Here is a 14,247-nt window from a genome sequence, read left to right as displayed (position 1 = left end):
AATTCATAGCAGCATCATCCATAATGGACAAAAAGTAGGAACTGTTCACTAACTGATGGATAACCAGATGTGGAAAAATGGAATATCATCAATGAAAAGGAATGAGGTGCTGATGCATGCTTCAAACATGAATGAGTCTGGAAAATATTATACTAAGTAGAAGAAGCCAGTCACAAAAGATCACACGCATATTGAATGGTTCCATTTATATGAAATGTCCAGAATAAGCACATCTATAGAGATAGAAAGCAGATCGGTGGCTGCCTGAGGCTGGGAATGGGAGCAGAAATTGACTGCAAATGGGTATGAGGGAACTTTTTGGGGGTGATGGAATGTTCTAAAACTGGATTGTGGTAACAGTTGCACAACTCTGTACACTAGCTAAACATTGTGGAACTATACATTTATAATGGGCAAATTTTGGGTGTGTTAATTATACTTCAATACAGATGAAAATCTTATTTATTTTAATGTTTATTTATTTTTGAGAGAGTGACAGATGAGTCGGGGAGGGGCAGAGAGAGAGGGAGATACAGAATCCAAAGCAGGCTCCAGGCTCTGAGCTGTCAGCACAAAGCCCAATGCGGGGCTTGAACCCACAGACAGCAAGATCATGACCTGAGCTGAAGTTGGACGCTTAACCGATTGAGCCACCCAGGCGTCCCAAGATGAAAATTTTAAAAATTATAAATTTTCCCTAAAAAGAATCCCCCCCCCCACACACACATAAAACAAGAATATAGATCAAGAGGTTGTTTATTATGGGGCATCACACACATGTACACCTGGCATATTGCCACATAAGACATATGTGTACCCAAGACATGTGTGCCTTGGTTTGATAATCAGGGCTCTGAGGTGTCCCTGTTTATTAATAAACATCTGTTTATTCTTAACAAGTTTGACAAAAGAGTTAACTCATTAACAGCATCCCAACAACCATACTGCCAAAGAAAAGGCTGAAGGAAAAGAAAACTTTAATAAAGTGGTTTTATGTCTTGGGTAGTATAAAGATGGACTGGCATCAAGGTGTTTTTCTAACCTTATATTATCAGTGATCAACCTCGTTATTTACCTTGCTGACATTGAAAAATAACTCAGGGGGGTGCCTGAGTGGTTCAGTCGGTTGAGCGTCCGACTTTGGCTCAGGTCATGATCTCATGGTTTGTGGGTTTGAGCCCTGTGTTGGGCTCTGTGCTGACATCTCAGAGCCTGGAGCCTGCTTCAGATTGTGTGTCTCCCTTGCTCTCTGCCCCTCCCCCACTCACACTCTGTTTCTCTCTCAATAATAAACATTAAAAAAATTAAAAAATAATAATTCATGGTACATTCAGTTGTATTAAAATGTCAGCAATTCCCCTCTCTGTAATGAAATATGTAAATAAATATCATACTAAAGTTTGAGTTTTTATTCATCAAATATATCAATGACCATTTGCATCAACCATTTTTTTTCCTCTCCCAAATCCAAGCATATATGAAAAGTTAGTATAGGCTAACTGAACTAAACAGCAGATGCAAACTTCTATTGGAATATTTTATTTACATTTTATATTTAAAGAGAATCAATACAAATCGGGGAATATTTACAGAATTTCAAATAAGTGTACAAGAATGCAATGGTTTTGTCCATTCTACATTTAGCAAACAAAAATACATGTCTTTTCTGCTTTTGCCTAAATTCTGCTGGAATTTTCACTGGAAACACAACTTTAAAACCAAGATAAGCCACACAGAATACAAATAAAGTGCATTTTTAAATAGCTCTATTTTACTTTGGTGGATGAAAGCTTCAAACTTTATATTAAGGCACCTGGAATTCTCCCCCCCCCCATTCTTTTTCAAACACCAAGAAAATGCATTCACAAAATTTACAGCTATATGGACAGAATTTTAGTTTACCTAATGTAATTAGCCCATTTAGGTAAAATGTAAACTAAATTTTCAAAGTCAACATTGTTTGGAAAACATTTTCTGCAGACTAATTTCTGCAGACTTAATTCATACACAAGGATCAATTACCAAGTTTTGTGTGACTTACTCATTATCATTTTCAAATAGTATGATAATTTATATACTCTGCTTTTGAAAATCCCATAACTTTGAGAAATAGTTACACAGCATTTTTATAAGGAAACTTTTTGTCTATAAACTTGTGTCAAATTGGTGTCATTAATATACCAATCAATCCAGTCCAGTCCATATTCTTTGACAAACTATGCTCCACACTCAAATGAAGTACATTTAGCTTAATTTTAAAAACAAGAAATAGTTAAAATGAATATTTTGTTTTAATCTTGTTCTATCAACTTAATGTAGCTTAAAAAGACATTTCATGAGGTACTAGCCTAAGTTTGCATTGCTTTTTACATTACAATTCCAGATCAATATAAGCACCTGGAGAAAAACCCTGACACATATAGCCCAAGCTAAAATAGTAGTATTTTTAATTAAGATACTATCATAAAATAAAGTGATCACAGCTACTCCACATTTTAAAAGCAACATGTTTTTATAATAAAATTGTTGTAAATGAAAACCATGACTACTTGAAGAGAGTTTTAAATGTTTAAAAATGTTGCTATCACTATTGAGAGGAAACTTGCCTATGAAAAACATTATGAGTTTGTGGAAAAAAGTTAATAGATTAAATATTTTAAGTAATTTAACTATAGCATAATATTTGTCATCTCAGCACTTTCAGTATCTTTCTTATTTAATTAAGTTTATCCAGTTCATTAATAGTAAACTAAGCCCTGATTGGCAGTTCTGTTGTTATTACTAAAGTTTCAAGTTTTCTATTGACACAGATTTTAGGATTTAATTTCTCGAACTGCAGTCTCTTGATCAGGAGTTTCATCTTCTTCAAAAGTTGGGTTGTCAACATGAGGAACAACATCCACTGCCACGGAACTTGCCTCATGGTTTACCAGCTGTAGATTTTCATCTTTAAAAAGAAATGAAAATTTTAGGATGATTTCACCCCTCTCTTCTTTAAGACAAAATTCAACACTCACGTCTAAGAAGCTTTTCTTGTCTAATGCTATCATACTCTGATTATTATACTCATTCCCTGGTTCCTTTAATAGTTACATGATTTAGGCTATGTCTTACATAAGGCACATATGACATTATTATATTGATTTACAATTACTCTTTTATTTTTAAATTCACATGTGTGCTTACTTCTACCTAGATTAATAGCCTCCTTAAGAGCAAAAGTTCTGTCTTCTGCTTTTCCGTCCTGAAACCCGGCTTCACATTTCAATCACCTGGGTGCTTAAAAAAATTACCTATACCTTTTCATATGCATAAATAGACTTAAAACAAACAGGAAGGTAGAGACAGTTCTTCAAATGGAGTCCAAACAGTAACAGATGAGCATAATTATATAAAGAGGAAATATATAAACATCCTGAAAACAGTGGGGAAGAAAAAAAACTAACCTAAGTAACTTTGGAAAGCAGTATTTTGACTATATCCTGTAAGGCTAAAAATAAAAAGGACTACATTAGTTAGTGAAATGTTGAGTTACAAACAAGGAAAGGGGAAGGCTAGAATAAACTCTGTGGTATTTGACTAGAATCAGGTGTATCAGTATTAAGTTCACTGTTTTTCAGATAGATAGATATGTAGACGATACCCCCATAGCAATGAGCATACCTAGTGCCCAGATCTTGGTTCTGAAGTACTATTTTCCAAAAAAGTGCCCCCCCCAAAAAAAGTGGCTCATTCTAGGGCGAGGGCAAGGAGAGCACAAGATTAACCCCTTGTAGCTTAGGGATCAGCAAACTATAGCCTGCAGGTGAAACCAATAGCTAAGAGTGGTTTTCACATTCTTAAAAGGTTGTAAGTCAAACACCCCCCTCCTCATTGTGCCAAATACAGCAGAGACTCATGGCTTTCAAAGCCTAAAATATTTACTATCTGACTCTTTACAGAAAAAGTTTGCCAATCCCTGGCCTAGAACATCCTGTGGTACCAGAAAAGTAAGGAAGTGCTCAAAAAAAAAAAAAAAATGAGGCATGTTGAAAGAACACAGGAGCCACCTTGAGAGAGTTCCTGATGACCAAATCTAGGAGAATCTAAGCAATTAATAATTCATGAGAATAATTTTACAGAATAAAAGAAATATCTAGGAGTCCATACTATTATAAATGAATAATTGAATAAATAAATAGATAAAGGATAACTGTTCCTTAAAATAGAAGCTTAATTAATGTAGAAAGAAGGATGGAAATAGAAAATTACCATTTGGCACACATTTCAGTAATAATTATTGCAAGGAAGAAGCATCAATTGCTAAAATTAGTGGGTAAAAAGTATGATGAGAAACAGAACATTTGCATAGTCTCTAAGTGTCTCCCTGTAAGATAATAATTACAAAGGGAAAAATAGTAACTTTAAAAGAAGCTTGGCAGACACTCACTATCTTAACCTAGTAAGCAACATTAAAAACCATCAGTAGTAAGATATGAACATCATGTGCCTCATTATATGAGGCAGAGAAGAGCACAATATTATTTCTCTGGTATTCTTGCCAGAAACAGACAGTGAACAATGAATTTAATCATTGGGAAATAACAGGTTCAAAGTGAGAGACATTCTACAAAATAACTGACCAGTAATTTTCAAAGTGTCAACATCATATATAACTGAGACTAAGGAACAACCACAGATTGGAGATGAAGATACGACCATTAAACGCAATGTGGACCACTCAACAAATTGGGTAGAAAAGGAACATATCCAAACATAATATAGGCCATTTATGACAAACTCACACCTAACATCCTCAACAGTGAAAAGCTAAAAACAAAACCTTTTTCTCTAAAATCAGAAACAAGACAAGGGTACCTACTTCTACCACTTCTATTCAACATAGTACTAGAAATTGTAGCCAGAGCAATTAGTCAAGAAAAGAAAGGGCCTCAAAATCAGAAAGGAAGAAGTAAAATTATATCCACATGACATGACCTTATATAGACAAAATGATTAAGACTCCACCAAAAGATTAGTAGAACTAATGAATGAATTCAGTAAAGCTGCAGGATACAAAATCAACATACAAAAACCAGTCACATTTCTATACACTAACAATGAAATATTTGAAAGAGAAATAAAACAATTCCGTTTATAATAGCATCAAAAACAATAAAATACTTAGGAATAAGTTTAACCAAGGAGGTAAAAAATCTATACTGAAAACTTTGATGAACGATATTGAAGAAAATACAAACAAATGGAAAGATATCCTAGGTTCATGAATTAGAAGAATATTGTTAAAATGTCCATATACCCCAAATCCATCTATAAATTCAATGCAATTCCTATCGAAATTCCAATGGCATTTTTCACAGAAATAACAATCCTAAAATGTATATGGAACTGCAAAGACCCTGGATAGCCAAAGCAATCCTGAGAAAGAAGAACAAAGTTGGAGGCATCACACTTCCTGATTTCAAACTATACTACAAAGGTATAGTAACCAAAATAGTATACTGGCATAAAAACAGACACATAGACCAATGGAACAGAATTGAGGGCCCAGAAATAAACCCATGCACATGTAGTCACCTAATATTTGACAAGGGAGCCAAAAACACTCAATGGGGAAAAGCCAGTAAGTGGTGTTGGGTAAACTGGATATTCACATATGGTAGAATGAAAATGGACTCCTATCTTACACCACTCACAAAAATGAACTCTAAATGGGTTAAGGACTTAAACATAAGATCTGAAACCATAAAATCCCTAGAAGAAAACATATGGGAAAAGCTCTTTGACACTGGTCCTGGCAATGATTTTTTGTATAGGACACCAAAGCACAAATCAACAAGGGGAACTACATCAAACTAAAAAGCTTCTGCACAGCAAAAGAAACAATAGAGTGCAGAGGCAACTTACAGAATGGGAAACGATATATAATATCGTATTTATGTATTTGCATATATTTGCATATCATATAAAGGATTAATATCTAAAATATATAAGAAACTCATACAAAGTAGCAACAAACAACCCCCAAATAATCCAATTAAAATAGGCACTGAAAATAGAAACTGAATATATTTTCTTTTTTTTAAGGTTTATTTGAGAAAGAGAGAGAGAGAGAACACCAGCGAGGAAGGGACAGAGGACCTGAAGTGGGCTCTGTGCTGTTAGTACAGAGCCCAATGTGGGGCTCGATCTCATGAACCATGACATCATAACCTAAGCCAGAGTTGAATGCTTAACCAACTGAGCCACACTGGAGCCCCTGAATAGATCTAGTCTCAAAGAATATGTACAAATGGCCAACAGGTACATGAAAAGATGATCATTATCAGTAATCATCAGGGAAATGCAAATCAAAAACACTAATCACCTCATACTTGTTAGAATAGTTACTATCAAAAAGATAAGAGATAAGTGCTGGTAAGGATGTGGAGAAAGGGATCCCAGTGCACTGTTGGTGGGAATGTAAACTGGCACAGCCACTATGAAAACAGCATGGAGGTTCCTCAAAAAATTAAAAGTATAAGTACCATATGATCCAGCAATTCCAGTTTGGGGTATATATCCAAAGGAAATGAAATCACAATCTTGAAGAGATCTGTACCCCCATGTTCACTGCAGCATTATTCAAAATAACCAAGATATGGAAATATCCTAAGTATCAGTTGACAGATGAATGGATAAAGAAAATATGATACACACACACACACACACACACACACACACACACAGAGGAATATTATTCAGCCAAGAGAAAGAAGGATGGACCTTGAAGGCATTTATGCTAAATGAAGTAAGACACAGAAAAACAAATACTGCACAATGTCATTTATCTGTGGAGTCTTAAAACTCAGAAACAGAGAGTAGAATGGTGGTTGCCAGGGGCTAGGAGCAGAGGAGATGGGGAAGTGTTGACCAAAGGGCACAAATGCTCAGCTATAAGATGAATAAGTTCTGGAGATCTAATATATGGCATCATATCTACAGTTAGCAATACTGTATTACATACTTCTAAAAGTTTATATATCATGCTATTTTAACCTTACGTGTAGCTACCATCTGTCACCATACAATGTTATTACAACATCATTGACTATGTCCTTATACTGTGTCCTTTATTCCCATGACATATTCATTCCATAACTGGAAGCCTGGATCTCACACTCTCTTTCCTCCATTTTGCCCATCCCCCTGGCTTCTTCCCTATGGCAACCATCACTCTGTTTTCTGTATTTACAGGTCTGATTCTGCTTTTTCTTTGCTTATTCATTTGTTTTTGTAGATTCCACATGAGTGAAATAATATGGTATTTGCCTTTCTTGGTCTGACTTACTTCATTTAGCATAATATCCTTTTGGTCCATCCTTGTCACAAATGGCATCATCTCATCCTTTTTTATAGCTGTGTAATATTCTATTTTATTATATATACCATATCTTCCTTATCCATTTGTCTATTAATGGACACTTAGGTTGCTTCTATATCCTGGCTATTGTAAATAATGCTGCAATAAATGTAAGGGTGCACATATCTTTTGAATTACTGTTTTTGTTTTTCTTTGGGTAAATACCCAGTAGTGGAATTATTGGATATACCTGAAAGTTGCTAAGAGAGTAGATCTTAAATATTGTCACCAAACACACACACAAATTTGTAATTATGTGAGGTGGATTTGCTAACCAGCCTTACTGTGGTAATCGTTTTGCAATATACAGGTGTGTCAAATCATGCTGTATACCTTAAACTTACACAATGTTATGTGTCAAATATATATCAATAAGTCTGGGGGAAAAAGAGTAAAGGGGAAATGCAATGTAGGATCCTGAGACAGAAAAAGGACATTAGTGGGTCAATGGGTGAAATTTGAGTATGGTCTGTCATTTAGTTAATAACATTTTATCAGTTAATTTTCTGGTGTTAATAATTATATATGGTTATAGAAGGTGTTAACATTTGGAGAAGTTGGGCAAAGGGTATATGGGTATTATTTGTACTATTTCTGAAACACTTAGCCTGAAACTGTACCAAAATTTAAATTAAAAATTGAAAAACAAAACCTGTGCTTGGGCCCCACCCTTCATGGATTCTGATTTAACCATTCTGGTGTAATTTCCAGACATCAGTGATATTTAAAGTTTCTCTGGATGAGCACTGGGTGTTGTATGGAAACCAATTTGACAATAAATTTCATATATTAAAAAAAAAAGTTTCTCTGAGTAAGTTTTTTAAAAAAATCTACTGATTTAAGTTAATTTATTTTGAGAGAGAGAGAGAGAGAGAGTGAGAGAGACAGAAACAGTGCACAAACATGGGGGAAGGGCAGAGAGAAAGGGAGAGAGAGAATACCAAGAGATTCCTAGAGAATCTGTCTGTATAGTACAGAGCCCAACGCGGGTCTCAAACCCACGGATTGTGAGATCATGACCTGAGCCATAGTCAAGAACAGGACACTCAACCAACTGAGCCATCCAGGTGACCTCTGAATGATTTTAATGTGCAGTTAGGGTTAAGAACTAGGGCTTTATTTAGTGGTTCTCAAAGTGTGGTCCCTGGACCAGCAGCCTCAGTATCACCAGAAACAAAAATTCTCAGGCCCTATTCCAAACCCACTGAGTCAGAAACTGGTGATGGTCCATCTGTTTTAACAAGCCCTCCAGGTGACTTGATGCATACTTTAGTTTTAAAACCAGTGCTCTAATAGAACTTAGTGCCACGATGGAACATATGGACATGAACTAATCAACTATATGTTTGCAAAGTTATTTAAACCACTATCACCACATTAATCAGTGGCTGATAGGCAAGATACCCACACTAGTAATACATAATCATAGATAAAATTAAATCTATTCTATCTGGTCATTCATTCAACATTTGAGTATCTACTGTGTGCCAGGCTGTTCTAGGTGCTGGGTATATGACAGTGACTAATAAGACACTGTCCCTATCCAAATGTTTTAAAAGTTTTAATACAATTCAGTAAAATAAATGCAATGCCAGAAATTCTGTGAAAGCAGACGGTAGGGCCATACAGGTGAGCCAAAGGAGGCTTTTCAAAGGGGGGTAAGTTTTAAAGGAGGACCAGGAGTTAGACTGGGTTCCCCAATTTCTTGGGAGGAAGAAGAGTGAAAGGAATGGGCAGAGAGAAAACAGTGGCTCAAACTATGACTGTGGAATTAAGGTTGGAAATTAGGAGATGGATTACAGAAAAGGGATATTGAAACAATAAGAAAGAGGAGAGGGAAGGATCTAGGGTCTCCCTAGTTTCTGGTTTGAGGCACCTGATTGGGTGTTACTACCATTTATCCAGATAAAGAATACAGGGGGAGGAATGTTAATCATCATTTCATTTGCTCGTCAAATTCTCTGCAAAAACCGTTCTGCTTACCACCTTGCCTCACAAGAAGAACAGAGCACACAGAAAAGTTGACTGGACCTTTTTAACAAGCCTAAATATAAACTGAATTATCCTGTACACTCTCCCTTATCATCACTGAATTCTATTATCACACAGTTGTGGAAACAAAAAATCACCTGGGGCAAATAGACAGTGATTCTCTATTATAGGTAGAATAATCCACTATTAAGGTTCTTATGACTACTCTGTACTCCAAGAAATGTCTTAAGATTAGATTACAAGAAATACAAAGTGCACATTTTGCGTGATGGCACTGCTCTTGACATCTTCAGGAATGATGTCTATGGCACTGATAAGCCTACAGAGGATAAAGGTTTAAGTCATAGGAAGCTGAAACTTTCATTAATCATCTTAACATTTCGTTTTCTTCTACTTTTAATGCCAGGATTAGGTTATTTCAAAATGAGGATTGAGAACCATCAAACCAACAAAAACGATGAAACAGGTAGCAGTTAAAGAAAGAAAAAATAATTTGTATGAGGGTCTTCTCTTTCTAAGGGAAAAAAGTAACAAAATTCCCTAAAATTTCTCCACTGGACGGACATTACCAAGTTACAGTATTTATTCACATGAATTTGAAAATATTCAATTTTAGTTTCCATGGTTTGTTCATTTCATGGTAAATAATCAACAGGTGGCAGCACATATTCTTATACACAGTTTCTAATCTGTGCAAAAGATGGGTTCCTACGAAATCAAGCTTTTGTAAACTGAATTCTATTTTATCATTTCAGGACCCCTCTACCTTAGTTTCTGATTGCTCCACAATAAACAATGGCTTCTAAAGTTTGAAGTTTCTCATCAGCCTCTGTAAGTTAATAGCCAATACTTAAATCCATCAGAGAGAAGCTATCCAATAAAAAAATATTTTTATTCTGTGAATAATCCTGATGCATTTCATCTGTTTCAGAGACATTTGAATATGTGCATATTGAGTTAAAGTAGGGGTGTGTCCTGTACTGCATCACTGTTACTAGAAAAAATCTGGAATGTATTTAATGAATGAAAGGAACAAACACTAAAAAGCAGGAGCACTCTGCCAGGAATATGATCCTTAATGGATCATTTGTGGGGCCCTCCTTGCCCCTCAGCATGGTGCTTACTTGCTGACTGCACGTGTTCTTCCAAAGGTGGCTCATCTGCTCCCTGAACAGAAGCATATCCAGACGATGCAGTCTCACTGCGATTATCCTCTTCGTGAGGAGAGGCACTATTTGATATTTCATTGGATACAGGGACTTGTAAAGACACCGGTCCATCTTCAACATCAGCCTTTGGAAAGCATTTGAACTAATTAAAAGACGCTCAGAGTACATGCTTTTCCCTGACATATCATTACAAAGTTTCTTCATAAGTGACTTATTAGAGCAATGCTTCTTAACCTTTTAAGCCTATAATCCCTTTTGATGATCACAAAAATCTCTTGCTGGCCCCAGCCAGAGCAGTTGGAGTAACTGGGTTCAAAATGGGGTGAAAGAAGTTATAGGCAGATTGCCTTCACATCTGATGTTCATTTGGGTGATCCCAACACTTCATAATATAATGGCTGGTACAAGGTAGGTACTCCAAACAAAAAAACCCAGAAAACTACTCTGGGTCAAGTTCACCTCCAGCAGTTTCAAAAGGCAGTTTGCTGGCAAAACTCAAAGTCTGATGTTTAGTTAATAGTAATGACTCAATGTCAGTTTCTCACTTTTGACATATGTACCACAGTAATGCAAAATGTTAACAATAGTAAAAACTGGTGAGAGGTATCTGGGAACCCTCTGCATCGTCTTTGCAACTTTTCTGTAAATCTAAAATTATTCATTAATAACAACAACAACATCTCATGCTGTCCCCCAGGGGAACTCAGAATCGGTATCATCTATGTATCTTCTAAAGTCAAGAAACATAGATGCTCATTTAACTACAAGTTTGGTGGCTGTGCAATCATAAGAGAAAAAAATGCAACAGGTATCACAAGCCATCACTTAAAATTCTGACCAAATAATAAGAGGGAAGAAGAAGAAAAATGGAGGTGGTCCAAAATGGCACCTCACTGTCAATATGATGTAAATAGGTCCAATTTTTGGTATAAATCACAAGTCTGGCATGTGACATAGCTAAAAATTAGGCATGTTATTTTCCTGAAGGCCCAGGTACATAAGTAACTTAAGTTCCTTCACCTAAATAGTTAAATAGTTAAATAGTTCAGCAATATTTACCTCAATTCCCAAAGCTTTGAGTATGTCACATTTGCACATGGGGCAAGTTCTGTGTTCTAACAGCCAAGGGTCAACACATGTCTTATGGAAAATATGGCTAGTGAAAGAAAAAAGACACATAATTTGGTTATCAGTTGTGAAATAGCAACAACACTTGGCCTAATATACTAACAGGTTATCCTATATTTTTATTTAGTTTTTCTAACAGATGACTTTTTTCTTTTAAACACACTATTACAGCATTAAAAACTATAAAGGAGCCACAGAAACAAAACTTGGAAATTTCATAATATAGAAGTTTTAAATATAAAAGCCTCATTACCTTAGTTTCAAAAAAAACCCCCACTATTTTCAATACTTACTACTTCAAAACTGGATAAGACATTACCTGACCTAAGACTTGTTCAGTATTTCAGATCGCTATTGTCTTGTCATTCCTTAACTATAAAAATGGCACAGTCATTCTCAATAATAAAGTATAGTACAGAGCACAAGATAATGCTGATACTTTAGGCCATGTGATAAGTTCTAAGAACATCACCATCAACATCACAGAAAGAGTGTTAAGAACAGTTTCCAGGAGACGGATAATGAAAAACTAAACAATGAAGACTTCCAAACAGGTGCCCATTGAGATGAATTTTTTTCCTTCAACAGGACTATTAAAATGATTTTAAATTAAATAATCCAGTAAAATGCACACACACACACACACACACACACACACACACACACTATGGTTATGGTGCTGGCTAAGTTCTTAGTTTTATATGGAACTGGTTTCTAAATTATACCAGATTGTGGAAACTTTATATAATTAGCCTTATACCTATTTCAATGATATTAAAATATAAAGCATTCACCTATATTTAAATGAAAATAAATGCTCTTTCCATACTTTGGCTATTGTTGATAGTGCTGCTATAAACATGGGGGTGCATGTGTTCCTTTGAAACAGCACACCTGTATCCCTTGGATAAATGCCTAGTAGTGCAATTGCTGGGTCCTAGGATAGTTCTATTTTTAATTTTTTGAAGACCCTCCATACTGTTTTCCAGAGATTAGTCAGTCAGAGAAAGACAAAAATCATATGACTTCACTCATATGAGGACTTTAAGAGACAAAACAGATGAACATAAGGGAAGGGAAACAAAAATAATATAAAAACAGGGAGGGGGACAAAACAGAAGAGACTCATAAATAAGGAGAACAAACTGAGGGTTACTGGAGGGGTTGTGGGAAGGGGGATGGGCTAAATGGGTAAGAGGCATTAAGGAATCTACTCCTGAAATCATTGTTTCACTATATGCTAACTAATTTGGATATAAATTTTAAAAAATAAAAAATAAAATTTAAAAAAATGAAAATGAATAAAAAATGAAAATAAACCAAATACCTCAATTTGGAAACATTCAAAATAGTTTCCCCCATTATAATCATTTCAATAAACCAGATATTTTTACTGATGATATAAAAGAAAATCAAACTTACTTGCAGGTTAAGATGCGCACCAAATCATTTGGTTTATATAGTTCAATACACACAGCACAACTATCTCCATCAGGGCCAATTTCCTATGAGCAAATAGTTATTGTTACTCTGATGGATAAGAAAAAATACATTAAACTACAGAGCTAGATCACAATATATATGTATTTAAATTGCATAGATTCTTTCAAAAAGTGATTTAAAATTATTTAGACTTAATTGGAATCTAAAAAAGGTCAAATTTATAGAAACAGTAGAAAAGTGGTTGCCAGGAGCTGGAGGATGGGGGAAATAGGGAGTAGATGGTAAAACGTGTACAAACTTTCAGATATAATACGAATAAGGTCTGAGGATCTAATGTAAAACATAGTGACTATCATTGATAACACTCTTATACAATTGAAATTTGAAAATAATTTAGACTTAAAAAAGGTAAGAAAATAGAGTCAACCAAAAGAGGAACAGTACAAAGAGGAACAGGTAGCAGTGATTTGAACAAATGCATGCTGTTAATTGGTGTTAGAATTCAAATGCCATTTGTACAAGTTCTAAAGCTATGCTCCCAATTTCAGAAAAATTAAGGTATAATTCACATGCAGCAAAATTCACAGTTTTTAGTATAGAGTTTTGCAAGTGTGGACAAATATGCCGTCACTTAATCTTCACCACAATCAAGATATAGGATACTTCAATTACCCCAACAAATTCTTCTATATGTCTTTGTAATTAACTGCTACTTTCACTCACCCCCACCGTCTGGCAACCACATGGATTTTTCAGTTCCTATACTTTTTGCTTTTCTTGAGTGCCATATAAATGGAATCGTGTATTATACTGCCTTTTAATTTGGCTTCTTCCACTTAACACAATACATTTAAGACTCATGCATGTTATTGTATCAATAGGGTCCTCCCCCACCACACACACACCCTTTTTTACTGCTAAATAGTATTCCATGATATGGATGTGCCACGGTTTAGTTATCCATTTACCATTTGAAGGACATTTGGGTTCTTTCCAGTTTTTGGTAAATATGAGTAAAGCAGCCATGAACAATTATGTGTAAGTTTTTATTTGAACATGTTTTTTTTTCCTCTAGGTTAACTATCTAGCAGTGAGATTGCTGGGTTCTTCAGA

The 14,247-nt window shown here is 35.2% G+C and overlaps 1 protein-coding gene across 2 annotated transcripts in view; it reads right to left on the bottom strand.

Annotated features, from left to right (window-relative positions):
* Positions 1-1,523: 1,523 nt before the first annotated feature.
* The window catches only part of RNF128 (ring finger protein 128), a 107,899-nt gene continuing 95,175 nt past the window's right edge, over positions 1,524-14,247 (bottom strand). For both annotated transcript variants that reach the window (XM_015083677.3, XM_027054890.2), the window contains exons 4-7: positions 13,114-13,196; positions 11,623-11,719; positions 10,519-10,687; positions 1,524-2,947 (exon numbers count right to left, since the gene is read on the bottom strand). In XM_015083677.3, the coding sequence (XP_014939163.2) occupies positions 2,814-2,947; positions 10,519-10,687; positions 11,623-11,719; positions 13,114-13,196 (483 nt within the window). In that variant the 3' untranslated portion in view covers positions 1,524-2,813. The remainder of the gene's footprint in view (positions 2,948-10,518; positions 10,688-11,622; positions 11,720-13,113; positions 13,197-14,247) is intronic.

The sequence above is a fragment of the Acinonyx jubatus genome, chromosome X (genome assembly GCF_027475565.1).
Source record: "Acinonyx jubatus isolate Ajub_Pintada_27869175 chromosome X, VMU_Ajub_asm_v1.0, whole genome shotgun sequence".
NCBI classification, from domain to species: domain Eukaryota; kingdom Metazoa; phylum Chordata; class Mammalia; order Carnivora; family Felidae; genus Acinonyx; species Acinonyx jubatus.
Note: the sequence above shows the minus strand (reverse complement) of the source record. Positions and strands in the feature narration are given on the sequence as shown.